Source organism: Boleophthalmus pectinirostris, unplaced genomic scaffold (genome assembly GCF_026225935.1).
Source record: "Boleophthalmus pectinirostris isolate CB_2022bp ecotype Guang Dong unplaced genomic scaffold, ASM2622593v1 HiC_scaffold_18, whole genome shotgun sequence".
In the NCBI taxonomy this organism is placed as follows: domain Eukaryota; kingdom Metazoa; phylum Chordata; class Actinopteri; order Gobiiformes; family Gobiidae; genus Boleophthalmus; species Boleophthalmus pectinirostris.
The window spans coordinates 29,155,083-29,173,177 of NW_026571133.1; the positions used below are offsets into that span (position 1 = coordinate 29,155,083).

General features: G+C 38.6%; 1 protein-coding gene across 1 annotated transcript in view; it reads left to right on the forward strand.

Moving 5' to 3' along the window:
- unc5cb (unc-5 netrin receptor Cb) overlaps positions 1-18,095 on the forward strand; it is a 148,774-nt gene that overhangs the window by 128,753 nt on the left and 1,926 nt on the right. The window contains exons 8-16 of the mRNA XM_020925139.2: positions 1,106-1,162; positions 5,682-5,873; positions 8,001-8,360; positions 10,179-10,266; positions 10,401-10,572; positions 13,279-13,512; positions 13,864-14,013; positions 14,945-15,109; positions 17,048-17,226. Coding sequence (XP_020780798.1) covers positions 1,106-1,162; positions 5,682-5,873; positions 8,001-8,360; positions 10,179-10,266; positions 10,401-10,572; positions 13,279-13,512; positions 13,864-14,013; positions 14,945-15,109; positions 17,048-17,226 — 1,597 coding nt within the window. The remainder of the gene's footprint in view (positions 1-1,105; positions 1,163-5,681; positions 5,874-8,000; positions 8,361-10,178; positions 10,267-10,400; positions 10,573-13,278; positions 13,513-13,863; positions 14,014-14,944; positions 15,110-17,047; positions 17,227-18,095) is intronic.

Sequence of the window (18,095 nt, forward strand, 5' to 3'; positions counted from 1 at the left end):
CTGCCTACAACACATCAATACATCACCTGTAAACATCTCACGTATGTTTCATTTACGTAAGACTCTACAGCAAAGCCTATTATAAGTGCACCATGACTATTACTACCACTACAATGTGCAGGCTGTGCATTTTATGTTTGCAAACCAACTTATTTTTCATGTCTCTAAAATCTATACCAAAATATGAATTATTTACCATTAACAATAATTTGTATCAAACCTGTTAGATCAGTATTTCATGTGTAGATTTATTCAAATAGTTAAATTTTTGTTTAACTATTAACTAAATTTATATTTAAAGGTCTGCTGCTTTTCTGGTAAATAGTACTTGACTCATGGCTCTTCTCCATTGACATGTTATTGCTTTGCCGGGAATGTTCCACAGTATTGCATTAAATGTTTCTTTCTAAGATTATTTCAAAAAGGTGTTTTTATTGCTCAGAAATACATAGAAAGCATGAAGTCTTACTGCATAAGTGGGGTTGCCATTCCACTGATCTGATCTGTAACTTGGCCTGATGGTGTCATTTGCTTGTCTCCATGAAGATTGTTTAATATCGTAGTGCAATAACATTTTCATTGAGATGAGCAGGTGATGGACCCCCCTCCCCCCACACCAGAAAAGTTACTCAGTGCATCTTTAACTGTTATTACTGGCCTACCTGCATACACAGACACGCCCATCCATGTACACAGCCTATTACCTGCCTTGTCACCAAGGTAAAAAATGGTGCATCCATCTTCTCTGTGTACTCTTCTTGAGGCAGATGCAAGGTTATACTGACTTGTTTAGAGCCCACATTTTTCTAGTTTGTCCATGGCAGCCACCGTCTCCTCACAGCAGCAGGAGTGAGCCCAGTTGATGGATCGCGCCACTCTCCCACTGAACCACCATGTCTCCTTCCTCTCTCATCTATCTCCATACTCGATACTCAGAACTCAAACTAAGGGCCAAATCAAGAAATATAACTTGTCTGTGTCATCGCTCTACTCATGACTTTGTAGCAGCCTCATTTGTTCAGTTTGTTTTTCTGTTGCCTTAAATTTGATTTTGATCATCTCTCTCCTGTCTCCCTCCGCTGCACCATCCCTCTTTCTCTTCAAGGTTCCTTATATCAGAAGTCCTCAGAGCCAAAAGACACCAGTCAGTTGGGAACTCCATGTGAGTGTTTTTTTTTTTTTTTTTAATCATTTAATTTGCTTTACGTCTTATATTCATTCTTTTGTCTGTTCATTTAAGTAATTTTTTCCTTAGTCACACCCCATACTGAAATACAAAAAATAACTTGATAGCACCAATACACAAGGCTTTTGATAATAATTACTACAAGCAGGGCTGGGCAATACGCTGATAAAAATCAAATTGCTTAGCTATTTTGGTCAAATCGACGTTAGCAATTTTCCCCTAGAATGCAGCTCTATTCTCAAACAAAAACACTTTTTGCCACCCACGTCAGCCTCAGCAATAGTGAGTGACAAGTGGATTTACCGTAATCACCTGCTGGGTTTCAGATGACATCACAAGGTGCTAAAAGGCAATATTATTTATTACACATTTGGCAGGTTTTATTTTTATAGTTAAATGCAGGTTTTTGTTGTAATAATGTAAGTTCTTGGGTCAGGTCAATAATAGAAATGCTCAGCTTCATCATTTGCGAATCAGTCATCACATTCTGGAATCTGTAAACCACCAATTACAATAAAGTGTGAATTTTTAGAAGTAGATTACTTTAGTTACCTCTGCAAGACAATATAAAGAGAATTTGAATTGTGATAAAATCTAAATCCTAATCTGTCTTCAAGGAAATTATAATCATATTAATAATTTAGCATATCGCCCACCTCTGACTCCTCTGATTACGTCTTTGGCTTAACCAAGTTCACTTCTGCCATTGTTGCCGTTTTAATCTCTGCCATCATATATAATGCATGGTCTATAAGCTCCAATCTAGGCTACTATATAACATGTTGTCGAGTCATGTTAACTTTTGTTTATCCTAATACAGTGTGCACATCTTTACAGTTTCTTCTTATATAAATTACTTTTCTCCAGTCTTTCTACATCAACACTGTCCTCACCGCTCCCCCTGACTTCTTCATCTGATTCAGGCTCACCTCTGCCCTGGAACATAACCCAGCATTGTGTGTCTCTCTGAGCAGCTCTCTCTCCCTCTGCCTCCTCAGAATGGAGTCTTCCTCACTAATCCCTTTCATTTACATTTCTTGTACTTTTCTCTTTTTCCGACAATGGCTCATGTTCAAAGGCATGTATTAATCTAAGTGAGACATTCTAATGCCTACACTTAGCAGGTTGCTGTCTTTATCTTCAAAGTGCAAATGGAAAGTTGTGTAACCAAAGGGGATGTATGTTGAATAACTGCCGGGTGAACTTGATTTAGTGAAATTCAGACTATATTCACTAGCTTCCTGTTCTGTGTTCTGGTTGTGTCTTTGAGGAGAAAGATTAGAGGCTGAATGCACATTGAAAAAGAGCTTGACACTCACTGTGATGTCTCTGTTATAGACTAGAGACCACACATTTACAAAGAAACACTTATTCATTTAATAACCAAAAGAAATAAGCTATATGTTGTATTTACATCCAGGGCACACATATACATTGCATAAATGTCTGAAGATTGAAATGTATAGTTGGTTTATCAAAGCTGTGTTTTGTCTCTTGTAGACTACAGTGTGGTGGTGAAAAAGTATACTTCCTCAATTACCTAGGAGTGTCCATAGTAACATTTCAAAATTTCAAAATTATCTGTGTTATGATGTTGTTTTCTCATCAAAAACTTACCTACAGTTGTGTTTTGTTTCATTTAAACATGCTTAACACAAAAACCCTGCTTATTTAGGCTGAGTTCTTCTCTCAAACAGCCTGTTACACCTTGTGATGTCGTGTCAAAAACACAGTAGAGCACTTCCTGTACTACCAGGAAGTGATCTACTGTGTTTTTAAACTCCATATACCTTCACTAAAATCATTTGGGTGATTTAACACCTAGAATTACCAATCTCTACTGAGCAAAAGGTAAAAGGTAGCTGTTAACCTGAAAAGTACTGCTAAATGATATCACAAGGTGGAACAGAGTATTTTCAGTAAAGATGGATTACTCAAACAAATGTGAATGAAACAAAACATAGCTACAGGTATGTTTTTGAGGAGGAGGTAACACCATTATCACATTGCTTAAAGCACACAATAATTCATTTTGTGTAATACAAAGTTTAAGATGAAGTTTTGACCCTCATTTTAGATGCTTTGTCAATTCTGCAAGAAAAATGTCTGTTAAATGAATTTGTGTGATCTAAATATTATGAGCAATGGCAAGTATTTTGATGAAAAGTTCAAGGTAATTGAGAGAATGACTAGAAAATGTGTATTTATTGCTACCACTCCAAACTTCAGTTCTTCCACTACTCGGAACATGACATTTTGATTATAAGTCAAGATGCCAATCAAAAATGAAACTGAAAAATGAAAAATTAAAGATCAAATGGTACTACAACTAATGGAAAGCACAAGCACAGATGGTATTTTATGTGTTTTTGCCCATTTCAATATCCTTCAATTACCTTTTTAGTTATCATTTATATGTTTATTTTCCTATCATGACCTGAGCAGCCTCCTTGAAGTAATTGTTGTGAAATCTTCAGCTGACCTTGCTTAGCTGCATTTTATTCTTGGTTCATTTATTATTCAACATAAAGTTAACTTTGTTGGGTGCATATAGCCAAGTGATTTAATTACTTGCATTTTCCATTTAAGGATCATAAGCAGCTTAAAGGGGGTGCAAGTAATATCCTAAAATGTCTGTAAATTCTGTATTAATTCCTTGTTACTTGCATTTTGATACCCAGAGACAAAGCTTTTGTTGACCTTAACTCCTTCCCTCAAGTGTGCCAGATGAGAAGCTTTGCCAAGGAAAAAAGATCGATACAAATGAATAACTTACAACAGAGACTAAACAAAGTGTACCTTCTGATCATGTCTTCTCCTTATGTTTGCTTTGTGGGAGAGTAGACGGGGCGCAGACTGAGGGCCATCTGCACCCTCATACACACGCCCTACCAGCACCCTGACAGTGATGTGTGGATCTGCATGTGTAATGCTGCCATCTACTGGTCACTCCTCCATTTCATTTACATACACATATGATTGGCTCACATAGGCTGTAGTCAATTTAAGACATTCTTAGTTGACTATGTTCTGCGTATCAGTTAATTAGCTAAAAGAGAGTATGAAAATTATTGCACAAATCTTGCACAAAACAACTATTGTGTACAGAGAAGATTATATTAAAGAGTGTCTTGATAAATGAAGCAAATGTTACTGTCCAGTCACTTTCAAAACTCCAGCTCCTTTCTGCTGTTTCACAAATCCTTAAAATCCATTTTAAATAGTTAGTTAATTAATGCATCATTGATAATTAAAGGATTACATACTCGTGACATCCAGAATATTTCTATTTTTTATTATTCATATATTATATTAACCTACAAACATTGCATATGCCCTCACATGACCCTGTTATATTTTTTACATTGTGGTTTCTCCTCATTTGTCAGCATGGTGGTGACAGTGAAGGACATTCTTCAGCAGACATGCAGAGTTCAAACTGTCAGAAGGCATCCATTAGGGCTCTGGTGTTCTAATGAGTGGCTGTGGGGCTGTGGTCCATGCCAGGTCTTCTAATCACTCAGGCTCCTCCAGCTGGAAACTGGACACAAAGACATAGGGAGGAGGGAGAGAGGCGCACATGAAAGACAGTCGCAGAAAAGCAAGCGATGTCCCGATTTTATCTGAACTGTGTAAGAACAAAGCCCGCTCCACTCTGAACTTCAGCACAGAGCATGGTAATTTAAGAGATGAAAACGTCTATATCTCGGTCTTCAGTGCTTTTGATCCGCTCTGTGGCTCTGCTTGTTAGGACTGGGTGTCATTGGGTTCTGCCGGAACAACCTTCTACATTAATTGCGTTGAGTTAATCATTGTTGTGTCAGTTCTCTGCTATGGGAGATACAAGAAGCAACTATTGTTATCTGAAGATATTGTCTATTACACAGGAGTAAAATGACAATCATTACTACTGTTACTTGTATTTCTATCCCACTTGCCACTGCTACAATTTGAATAACACTATATTTCTATTGCTACTACTATAACAACTACTACTAGGGCTTCTAAAACTACTGCAACACAAATGCTTCTACTTGTATTACTTCCAGTTACAGTATAGTACTAATTGCTTTGTGGCGGACTTGCTTAACCAGTAGTACCCTAAATACTACTAAATACTAAAACACTCTGCCAGTGTGTGAATCTGTTTGTGTGACTATATGATTAGTGTGGCTGAGAGCAGTCAAATCCTCAGACTATTTATAGTAGTAGTGAAATAACATCTAAACTGATTTTCTTGCTGTATCCGTATCCCTATTAATCAAAGTCACCAGTAACAAGATCATGGGGCAGTATTCCTAGAAAACAGGCAAAAGAGTTTTTATTTCCCGCTAGATGGACGTTCATATCCGGCTCATTTTAAAGCAGGATATGAATCTGATGATAATGGCTGATAGTGGCTGACAACAGCATCTGCAAATTGCTTAAGCAGCCTGATGCTATTGGTGTTATGGATTGAACTGATTTGTGTTTTTGTGTTCTGTCTCCTCCTCAGTGGCCCCCAGCACAGATGATGTGGCATTGTATGTTGGGATTGTCATAGCTGTCATTATGTGCCTGGTCATCTCCGTTGCCGTGGCGCTCTTCGTATACAGGAAGAACCACCGCGACTTCGATTCTGACATCATCGATTCATCTGCCCTTAATGGAGGATTCCAGCCTGTCAGCATCAAGACGGCTCGCAAAGGTTTGACTCTTTGTGTGTTGGCGAGAAGTATATGGAGAAATGTATGTCAGAGTATCTGTACATTTTACATTGGATACTTTTTACTTTTACTTCACTACATGTGTCTGTACTTTCTCTCCACTACATTTTAGATATGGACTGAGTGCTTTTCTTCATGGTTTGTGACTTGCTGAAAAAGATGACAGATTTTTGGCACATTTAATTTGAGTTAATGTCCTAAGCAAACCAAATATACAAATACACAAAAACAGGTAGAAAAGCTGAATCACTTAAAATCAGCTGAATTCTTTACCAAAATCACTACATTTTATGCTTTAATTGTTCAAAAAATCTTTGCAAAATACTTTTACTTTTTATTCTTGAAATACGTTTTGAAACACGTAAAGATGATTTTTTTTCATGCGATACTTTGCAGTAACAAAGTTGAGTACTTCATCCACCACTCAGGGTTACAGATTGCATGAGAAATGTATGATGTGTGCAATTACTGCTTGACCTGGGTTATTCCCTGTTTATTTTTTAATTTTACATGCTGAATTTTACAGTAGCTTTGATAATCTTTAAGAAACCTTGTATTGATAGTGTGTTTTCATTTAGTCATGTTAGCTGGACACTATCATGAATCTATAGACACCTACATTTATCTTGGAAATATGAATTGCTAGCCAGGATAACCATGGTAAAGTGTAGTTTATATAGCCAGTTAGTAAAAAGTATTGCCAAATTCTTAATCACTGTTAGTAATACTATACTGGGGATTAGCATTGGACCATTGCTCTTCTAGTGTAATGGGTACAAGCTAGAGAAAATCTATTCTTGTTAATTTTACTTCAGGCAGTGCTTTTAATAGAAATCCACAACATTCTAAATAAATACATTGCTAATACAGTTGTATACGGCCATAAAGTGAAGGTTGTGGTAATTGATATTGCAAATTACTTCTGCAAATTACTTCTGTTAATTTTTAACAGCAGTGAAGCAATTATTCATTACAACTTGAGTCAACTGAGGGAACATTTGATATATTTGTAATTAATTAAAAACAACAGGATGAAGCGGGTATGAGTTATCTTTATTTTTTACTTAGTAAGAATCATATGCAAACACTTTCATGCAATATGTATTTCACCTTTCATAAACACCCGATTTATTTCTCATTTAAACAGCCTGTGTGACCTATGCAGACATTGTTATGAATATGAATACAAACTGTGTGAAATAAGGAGAGGGGGAGTAAGTTCCTTCTACATGAACTGCAAGCCTTTGGAGTGCCCACTGCCCTCTCCGCCCACACACGGCCACTCTGAACATCCATCCTTGTACCTGCTGGAGAGCCTTATGCGAGTGACGCCATCTGTTCCTCATGAATCACAGCTGCAGTCTGAACTTCTCCCACTGAGTAATGCTTTTAGGTGGAGCAGTGGACTTCCCTAATGAGCAAAAAACAAATGAGGGAAGCCAGAGACCAGTCAAACTGATTGCCGCAAACACTTCATTTTCACATGGATGTTTCGGCCAGGACAGATTCAAACAAACTACTACAACTGTTACGGTGGTGCTGATGGCGGGTGTTTAGACCACAGAAACTTAAAAGGCCAAAGATGCAGTGAACAGTATAAACCACCTTTAAGAAAAATACCTCCCTAGAGCCCAGCCCAGGGCTGGGCACAAGAGGTGGTGTGAGATGGAGAGGCTGTGGTTGATGGTTCTGCTACTAAGTGGAAATGCATCAGAAGAGGGTTGTGGCATTTAAAGCAGCTTAAAGATGCCCTTTTTTTGCAACAAATGTTATAAATTGTAAATGTTAGATAGTATATTTCTATACTGTGAAAACTCACAGTCAAAGCAATAACAGCTTCATGGAGACAAGCGGGTGGTGGATCTCTCATCAGAAAATTTGCATCATGCACCTTTAAATCACAGGTAATGAGAGTTGCTTCATAGGAAAGGCTTGAAAGAAGGCTAGAGTGGCAAAGGCTCAGGCTATGAGCCTCAATATGAAGCCTCAATTCAAGACCTATTAAAGCTAGTGTTCAACTTATTATTAATTTATTTTATAATATATATTTTTTTTTGTTTCCTCTTTTGATTCTTTTAACATAATTTCTCCTCTAATCTCCTCCACAGCAGATCTTCTGACAGCTCCTCCTGACCTCACCTCCGCAGCAGCCATGTATCGCGGGCCAGTGTATGCTCTTCATGATGTGGCCGATAAAATCCCAATGACCAACTCTCCTCTGCTGGACCCTCTGCCCAACCTGAAGATCAAAGTGTACAACTCCTCAGGACTAGTGACCCCACAGGACGACCTAGGAGGGGAGTTCTCGTCCAAACTCTCCCCCAAGTTACCTCACAGTCTCCTGGACAACAGCGACACTATGGGCCGGCGCACACAGACACAGACACTGCTGCGCACCAGAGACCCCTCCTGCACTGCCCTGGGCTCCTTCAGCTCACAGGGGGGACATCTCATAGTGCCCAACTCAGGTATGTAAAGCTAGTTTCAATTCAAACAAGTGGCTCCCCACTGTATCCTCCTTCTTTCTTGCTGGTACCCTTAAGTAATCCAACTCAGGGGTTCCCAAGTTTTTCAAGCCAGGAACACGAGCCCCCATTACAAAATGAAACTGATTATAATTTCTAGTGTCAAAAGATTTAAAAATTGGTTTTATTTAGATTAGATCCTGCTTCCCTCTTTTGTAACCCATGATCTAACATGCATCTGCAATTACTGTTCTTTTCATTTTCAGTACCGTTTGGTTAGTATCACTTTCATTCACTTAATAATGTATTATTTATCTGATCACATTTTCACAACACACTGAGAATTTTTTATCATTGTGGCACATATTATACATGTATTATCTCTATGTTCATGATATATTTGCTCATAGAGTTTTTTTCATTCTTTGATTACTAAACAGTTGATTATAAAACACTATTAATATCTACTTTTTTTTCCTATTGATTTAATTTTCTTTACCTTTGTCTCTCTCCATTTCACCCTCATGACTTTGAAATAAATAGGCCATACCATATGTAAGTCATCATGGTAATGACAGCACACAGTTGGGTTGGGTGTTTGATGGATAACCAGGGTGCACAAGGCAGGAGTGGTGAAGGAGAGGTGTACGCTTTCAGACAGCTTCCATTTACTCTGTTGTCCCCACTTCAAACACAGGGGGGCTGTTTGTAAGGCACTGCGGATACATGTAGACAAGCTTAAAGACACACAGACCTCTCCAATTTCTGTCTTTTTGGTTTTGATTCTTGTAAAATGTTCTCAGCTGCTGGTTTGAGCTTAGCTACCTCATCATATTACTGTCAAAGGCAAAGGAAAAGACCATTTGATATTTGATCTGTTTGTGTGTCAGCGTAATGAAATATTTTGTGACTGTTTGCTATTTTTCCTTGTTAAAATGCATTTCCTTGGTTCTTTGAAGCCTGGCGGTGAGGCAGAGTGGCAACGCAGCTCAACGTCCCTCTGGCACAGTTGTGATTGCCTGGGCCGCTATAGCATGGGAAGCTGTCTGTCACCTTTTGAAAAGTTCAGCACAAGGACGGGGGAAATCAATGAGCTATCTGAGAAAACACCCATGAGAAAAAAGTACATTAGAAAACTGCAGGGGTAGGGCCTGATATACACTGGACAGGGCAGGGGATCAAATCAATCTAAGGAGAAAAATGTAGATGATACAGACCTCGAGAACACGATAACACACATGCTTTAGTCATTGATTTAGAATATGATGCCACATGGTTTCTCATTTCATATAACAGCAGTTCTATTTAGGGCTTCTTGAAATAACATGTTTTTGTTGTTAATAACAATGTTCTCCTCTCTGGACTGCATCTACCATGCGTCACCTAGAGGATGGGATCACATTCTACCTTTTTATGATGTCATATTTTCAGATGGAGGCCAGAAGCCTACGATTCACTACTTTTGAAATACTTGAAATACGTCTTCAAAAAGAAAACCCACAACCGTGAACCCTATCATTTTTAGAGATTGGGTCCACAATCTGGGCATATAAATCGTATGCAATTGCTTAACTGAGTCGCAGCTGTGTGATTGTGACCAAACACCAGACAATGTATAGAATTCCTCTATCTGCATTTGAAATGGTTTCAATTCAAGAATGTTATGACATTGCATAAATTGCACCTACCTAGTGCATCTGATAGTGTGTAACATTTGAGTTGGTGCCTAATTGGTATTTTGAGGCTATTGTTGACTGAAAATATTCTACTGGACAAATAAACCCAACTGTTTTTGTCCTCATGTCTTTGTCTTCTCTCCAGGGGTGAGTTTGTTGGTTCCAGCGGGTGCCATCCCTCAGGGCCGAGTCTATGAAATGTATGTGACAGTTCAGAGGAAGGACAACATGAGGTACGCACACTGCTGCCATATCATCACTTAGAGCTCTAAAGCTTCAGCTCTGTTTACCCTGTCAGCACTGGCCCTGCCCTGTCACACCCGCCTAACAGCCACATGTGTCCACTGTGTCGTGTGTGTACCTTCAGGCCCTCAGTGGAAGATGGACAGACTGTGCTGAGCCCTGTGGTGAGCTGCGGGCCCCCCGGAGCCCTGCTGACCCGGCCCGTCATCATCACCATGCACCACTGCGCTGTGTGTGATGGACAGCAGGACTGGCTGATCCAGCTCAAGAGCCTATCTCCACAGAACCAATGGGAGGTAAGATATAGATTAAAAATATAAAATTAAAATTTAGTTAATTAGTTAGTTATTTTATTTCAAACCTGCACATACAATTCACAACATAACAATACAAATGCAGTTACAAACATGCAGGTTTGAAAAGGGGATGGATGAAACAAAACTTTTACATTTCCAATCACCTCCAATTCCAAAAACTTGTAATAATAAATATGAAAGGTATCAATTAATTAAAAATTTTACATGTTTTTGAAGTATGTTAAAGCAGAATTATAAAACTCGGATGAGGAGTGGACAGTTTTTACACATGACACTTACAATGCTGGTCTATACCGTTATTATCCAAACAATAACTTCCAATTGCTTTTAGAGATGAACCTGCTTGTGGAATTCAGAATACAGATGAAAGCTTATTGTTGCTAGCTGCAGCAAAGGTAACCCTCTAATAGAACATACAGCCACTGCATTTCCCCAGACTGTTGCTTTATAAATCTGTGTTTTTGTTTTGCTGTGAGCTGGCGTTGTTCCTGAAGCCGTGTGCCCGTAGGCTCAATCATTAACTGTGTTGATGATGATAAGTGCTGCTGCCAAAGGGCACCGTGTGAAGATTTTCTGCCTTTCACCTGTTTTCTTGCTTCTGTATTTTATTTTACTTTTCCACCATGCTCACAAAAACAGAAAGTTATTACGAGGATAAGATCATCAGATTGCATCTCCCACATTCCCAAATCCAGTCACGTATCATATGCCGAATCTTCACAATCTTTGTTTCATATGAGGAACAAAGTGAAAATCCACACAGGCTTCACAGCCAGGTGAAAGCAATCTGAATTGACAATTTTATTTTGCAATTATACAATGAAAAAGTGGTGAGCCTTAGCAATATATTTCTATAACTCATTGCAGCATGCAATATAAGGTTTCTGCTTATTGCCAAATAATGTTTGAAATTACATTTTAAGGAAGTGAGCTCACTGTTTGGCCGCTGATGTGCTGATAGGAGCTCTGGAGCAGAAAAAGTGCCAGACTGGGCCACATGCCTGTGTGACATTGATAAATGACTCGAGGGCGGCCAATAAAGCACTGTGTAAACTCAGTATTTTAAGGGAAAATAACTATTGATTACATCTCTGGCCTGTCACAAATGCAGATGGTAATATCCAAGGTGACAGCAGCTTCCTCACCTATATGAGCTTTTCTTTCCACTGAGGCCAGACATCATCACTATGCTGATGGGAGAAATATTGCTTTAGATGACATGCTCTGTCAAAATAAGGATTCATTGCACAAGTCAAAACAGCAGAGGAAAGCACATGAAGAAGAACTCTCATTAACATATATACCACCCAGAAAAAGTTAATTTCCAGTGGTGTTAACTATGGTCATCTCTGTCTGGTCACAGTACACACACACATGTTGGGTTTCCATGATTTTTGGACATCATATTAGACTGATACTAACTTCAAGCGGCTACTACTTGTCTTACCTTAATCTAAACTCTAATCTTAACCTATTTCAATCCTTATCTGAACTTTAAACCAAGTTATTAATGTAAATAAAATAAAGGACTTATAGGACCTGACTTTGTCAGGTAATGGGAGGTGGGTCGCTATTATATATGTGTATGAAGATTTTAGTCCTCACAATGTGATAAATATCCACATACAGTTCTGAGCATCCATGCTGCTGATTATGATTAAGACAGCAGGTCAAATAATGAGAACATGTGTGGTTTTCTGCTTCAGTGGGCCTCCTACAAAGAAGCATTGTGCCTGCCTTTAGTGTCTGACAAATGCATTCTAAAATCAGTGAATAAATGATGCTGAGGATCGTGTTGGTTCACGATTTTGTTTATTTGCTCTCATGCACTTTTGTTTGAAGCACAAGTCTACTTTTCCACTGTGCGTTCTAATTATTCCCCATTACGGAGCTGCAATGGCGTCCCTGTGGAGCTGTTAAAGAGTCTAATGATCAGCCATAATACTAGTGTTAAAAGGGCCGCGTCACAATGGAACGCTGTAATTCTTCTTCTGTCTCTCATATTAAGTCGAATTTATGCCATGCTTCTCACTGGAGTGTTTGGATTACACTAGGGAGGAATTAAAAATAAAGAGACTGTTTAGAAATACACCAGACAGTCTAAGGGAAAAATTTGTCTTACATTTTGGCAGTTATGAAGGTCAACTAATATGAACATTACTAGCATTCACAAGAATTCAAGGGTTTCAGCCAAGCAAATCCTTACAGTTTTGAAGGTGTTTGTGAGGACTTTTCCCCATTGTTTAATCGCTATGGCGACTGAAGACTGTTGCAATAACTTGATCTATATATTGTATGAACAAATCGCGCTTGGTTCATCTACAAGACCAACATAGTTTTGACTCCAGTTTGATGAATGCAGATATTGATAGATTTCATTATCATTTTCTAGAATCTGAAAACCACCAGTAACAGTTTGTCCTCTTAGAATTATAGGGTTTAGAATAGAATATCCAGATAGTTTAGGTCTCAGTTCTGAAATCTTAATCTTGAGTACACAAGGTATTCAGAAAAAAAGTACTCATTTCTGGTAAAGATGTCAACATTTTATGAGGGATTTATTTAGTTTTTTATTTTTTATTAAAATTTTTATTTCAGATTTCCTGTATGAAAAACAAAATGGTAAAGCCTGCTTAAAACAGCTATTGATGAATATCTCTGATCTGGCCCTGTTATTTTTCTCAGGATGTGGTTGTGGTTGGAGAGGAGAACTTCACTACACCATGCTACATCCAAATGGATGATGAGGCCTGCCACATTCTGACCGAGACCCTGGGGACATACTGCCTGGTGGGACAGTCTCTCAGTGCCTCCACCACCAAACGCCTCAAACTCGCCATTTTCGGCCCCGTGACCTGCCCAGCCATGGAGTACCATATCAGAGTCTACTGCCTTGACGACAACCAGGATGCACTAAAAGTATAAAGATAGTTATTTTCTGTACTTGAATGCTAATTTGTTTTTCGAGATGTTGATAAGTGAGTGTCTTTATGAATGCAGCTCGATGTTTGTGTTGTGATAGTCAACAGATGTTCAGTAGGAGGTGGTGGGGAAATTCTTTGCAAAGGTGATAATAGACAAAGATGGGCACATACATACTAATAGACTCCCATATTCGAGGATAGCACATCTTTATGCTTGTACTTATCTTCAGTTCACTATTCAGTCCAATATTTTTACACAGTACATTTTATTGTTTATGCTTCATGTTTTTATTCATGCCCTTAGTGCACTTACAATAATACTGTATTTGTTTTATTTGTCATTCAGGAAGTCCTACAAATGGAAAAACAAATGGGTGGAAAGTTACTGGATGAACCAAAGACCCTTAACTTCAAAGACAGCACTCATAATCTGAGACTATCCATCCACGATGTCCCCCACACATTATGGAAGAGCAAATTAGTGGCCAAATACCAGGTATGTCACTGTCAACATATAATAGGTTGTGTTCACATGACATCACAGCATTATAAAATCCCTATAGTTTAAAGGTCCTATATTACACAAAATTGACTCTTCTGAGCTGCTGTTACATCCTCAAAGAGTACAAACATCACCAACAAACATACCTGCTGGGGTTGTGTTTTGTTTCATTTACAATTGTTTGCATAGTCTTTTATTATTAGTTTGTCTACATTTCCAAAGCTCAAAATGCTCTGTTCCACCTTGTCATGTCATGTAATGTAGTTATTAAGTTAACAGCTGTGTTTTACCTCTTTGTTAAATAGAGATTTGCAAATCCAGGGCTGAAATCAGAATCAAATTATTCTAGTGAAGGAGTATGGAGTTTTAAAACACAGTGGAGCACTTCCTGTATTACCACATGACATCACAAGGTAGAAAAGAGTGTTTTCAGTTTGACAGAAGAATTTAGCCTAAATATGCAGGGTTTGTGTGTTAAACATGTGAATAAAAAGTTTGTTTTTGATGAGTAAACAGTATTATAATATACACCAGAATATAGGCCCTTTAAAACTGAGCTTTTAAAATTTGCTGTTTAACTGTCAGATTGCAAATTTGTTGACCTGGCCTATGGTTAATATCTCTGTAATTACTAGGCTACACGAAACAAAACCTGGAACAAGGTTTGACATCTTCTCAATAAGCAGAGCAAATCGATTTTTCCTTCAGAACAAAAAAATTTGATTATTCTCAGCTGAAAGGCCATGATTAATATGGCAAGTTTGTGGAAGCAATCCCTAACTAACAATGATGAAAATCTGTGAAAATCTCCCATAGAGTTATATAGGCCCCTGTCCTCCATCCATCATCAAATACCAGAAAATGAACGCAGCCTATTTAAGACATATTCAAGACATGTACTTAACTGGTCTGGTACTATCCACAGGAGCTGTCCTTCCAGCAGGTGTGGACGGGCTCTCAGAGGAACCTGCACTGTTGTTTCACCCTGGAGCGCTTCTGCCTCAGCACTCTGGAGCTGAGCTGTAAGATTTGTGTGCGCCAAGTGGAGGGAGAGGGACAGATATTCCAACTGGACACCACACTGTCAGAAGTATGCAATGGTTTAATCTGTATGGATTACTGTTTTGCGCAATATTATCAGTGTTAATAGCCCCATTTTCATATGAATATTTAAATACTGTAATAATCATGTTTCCCTGCTTATTACTGTCTTCATTCATTCACAGTAATAACATGCAAATCTTCATACTTGGCTAAGATTAAGATTAGAGTTAGGATTTCTCATGTCCATGACCATAATCACCCTAATTACACCCAGTTGCACTTGTAGTGCTATTACTGTGCTATTACCAGTGGAGGGACGTAACAATGTAATGAAGTACTGTACTTAAGTATACATTTTAGGTATCTTTACATCACTTAAGTACCTTTTAATGTGGAGACTTTTTATTTTTACTTCACTACATTTGAGGGAAGGCATCTGTGCTTTCTACTTCTCGACATTTTTAACCAAACCAAAGTAAAAATCTTTTTTTTTATTATCATTTGACACCTGCAAAAAAGATGAGGAGAAAATTCAGTTTGTCAACTGGACAAAAGTTAGTTTCGCAGCTCATCCAAGCTGCTTCTTCAGTTCTGGTCAGAATGCTGGTGGACACTTCCTTATATCTGCAGGGAGGAGTTAACTAACTGAAACTAACACACCTACTTGTTTACAGTTTCTGTTAGTTAGTTAGGCCTATTGACCTGTGCAGGGTGTGGGGTCTAATTAGCATAACAATTCATGGCCAGTAATGGAGCTTCCACACCTCTGGACCTGACCTGGCTACACTTGTTGTTCTCTTGTTTGTTTTGATTTAGGTTTGAGGATGGAGTTGTAAATAGGAGATAGATGTGTATGAGGCCTCCATTTCTGTTTAGACAAGGATTCTCTTTCTTAACAAAAATGGCTTCTTTCACTCCCCTCTCAAACCAATTTTTCTCTCTGGCTAAAATCTGTACCTCGCTGTCCTGAAATGAGTGGCCCGTGGCTTTAAGTAGAGATGACAGCAGACTGAGGTCCACTGCTGCTCTCTTGTCTGTGCTGTTACATCCTCTTGTGAAGTAGCTGTTTAGTTTCTCCAGTGTAGCGTTCACTGCAGTCTTCACTGCACTGAATGGAGTAGACCACATTGCTCTGTTTGTGGCTCAGTGTTTTGTCCGAAATGTCTTCAACCAAACTAACTTTTGACCAGTCGACAAACTGAATTTTCTCCTCAGGGATTCTACCTGGATGACTGAGGGATTCTTCACACCTGCAAAAAAGGCTTAACAATGAAAACAGCTAGAAAAAAATAACAGATTCAGTTGTTTCTGTTGAACAAAATTTATAGAGCAAAAATCACTACATTTAAAGCTTAGTTAGATCTCAAAATATGTGTGAAATACTTTTACTTTTTACAGTACATTTTTAAATAGGTATTGGGTATTAGATTTTTTAAAGCTACCAAAAAGTGGATATTATACAGAGACAGCAACGGGTGCAATAACAAAATCACTTTGTATCATTAACCAGTGACCTAGAAGCACGAACGACTAAAAACCTCCCAGTGTCCAACAGTGCTCATAGTGGAGATAGAACCCTAAAGTTCTTGGGCTGAGTCATTGCTGGGGTGTATTTAGATACACCGAGGACCCCAAAGTCTTCCGATAGTCCAACGTTGAGGATGCCAATACAGTCCAAATAGATGATCATTGTCTAGCCATGTGCAGTCCAGTGCACAAGAGCCATCTGGCCCACAGGACAGGAGACAGAGCGGCACACAGTAATGAGATGAATTACACTCAACTGTGCCCTGGTCTGCTTCATCTGTCTTTATGCACTGTTCTTTCTTCTGTAGCCAACCCAGGGGCAATTCATTCACCGTATGCCAATATAGTTAAAAGCCCTCATTAAAGCATCAATATGCCAATGGAACTGATCATGTGCACAGTTGACATAGTGTCCGCTAACTTAACATGCTTGTTGTTCTTTGTTCGTAATCTCTAGGAGTCTCAAAGTATTGACACATCTCTACTGGACCCCGCTAGCAACATCACCACTCTAGTAGGACCAAATGCCTTTCGAATCCCTGTATCCATCAGGCAAAAGTTGTGTGGTAGTCTGGATGCACCGCAAACAAGGGGCAATGACTGGAGGATGCTGGCCCACAAACTCAATCTCGACAGGTCAGTAAAGCACTGGGCTCAAGGACTAAACTGCACAATTAGATTTAATTTACAATAAAAATACACCAGTTCATCAAGTTAACTGTAATGGAAAATAATTATAAGTTTGATGTATTATTATGTAATTAATAGATTAATCTAATCCTAAAAAACAAAATCCACACAAAAAAAAAAAGAAAAAAATTGATTTTTAAGATAGAGATGCCCTTCATGATGCAAAGTTGTTCATTTTTCTTAACTCTGGGCTGGCACAAAGAGTTCACTGATTTGCTTTATTTCTCCTCATTTTGATTTGAACTTCTGGAATATTTTTACTTTCCGCTATTATAATTGTTTCATTCTTATCATACTAACTTGGTGATTAAATAAAATAAGAAGGACCAGCCTGAACAGAATAGCAATCATCTGTTCTTATTAGATTTTGATTGTTCTTAGGGAATGTGGCTGTGATAAATATCTGCTCAGTTGAGATGAATTGAACTTGGAGTAAGACGAAGATGAAATGAGAATGTCACTGGTGTGGTTTGGTCTGTGTGTGTGATTGAAGTACAGTGAGAGCCTGTTTAGAAGGTCCCCGCTCAGCAGGGGGCCTTTATCACAGGCAGCAGCTGCAGATTGACAGACCACTGACAGAGTGGTGTGAGCCAAAGAGGGGCTCCACGCCGCATGGGCTCCCTCTCCTCATTTTACATGGCTTTTATTATCTGCTTTATTAAAAGAATTCACAAATCTCTGTTTACTTGGAACACAAACCATGCTGCTGTAGACTTTTGGAAATGTGTTTTGAAAGCCACAGCTAGCTGCACACAGGCTCCATGCAAATCAGTGTTGTTTTGGCTTTTGCCTACATAAAAGGCCCCTTTTCGAAT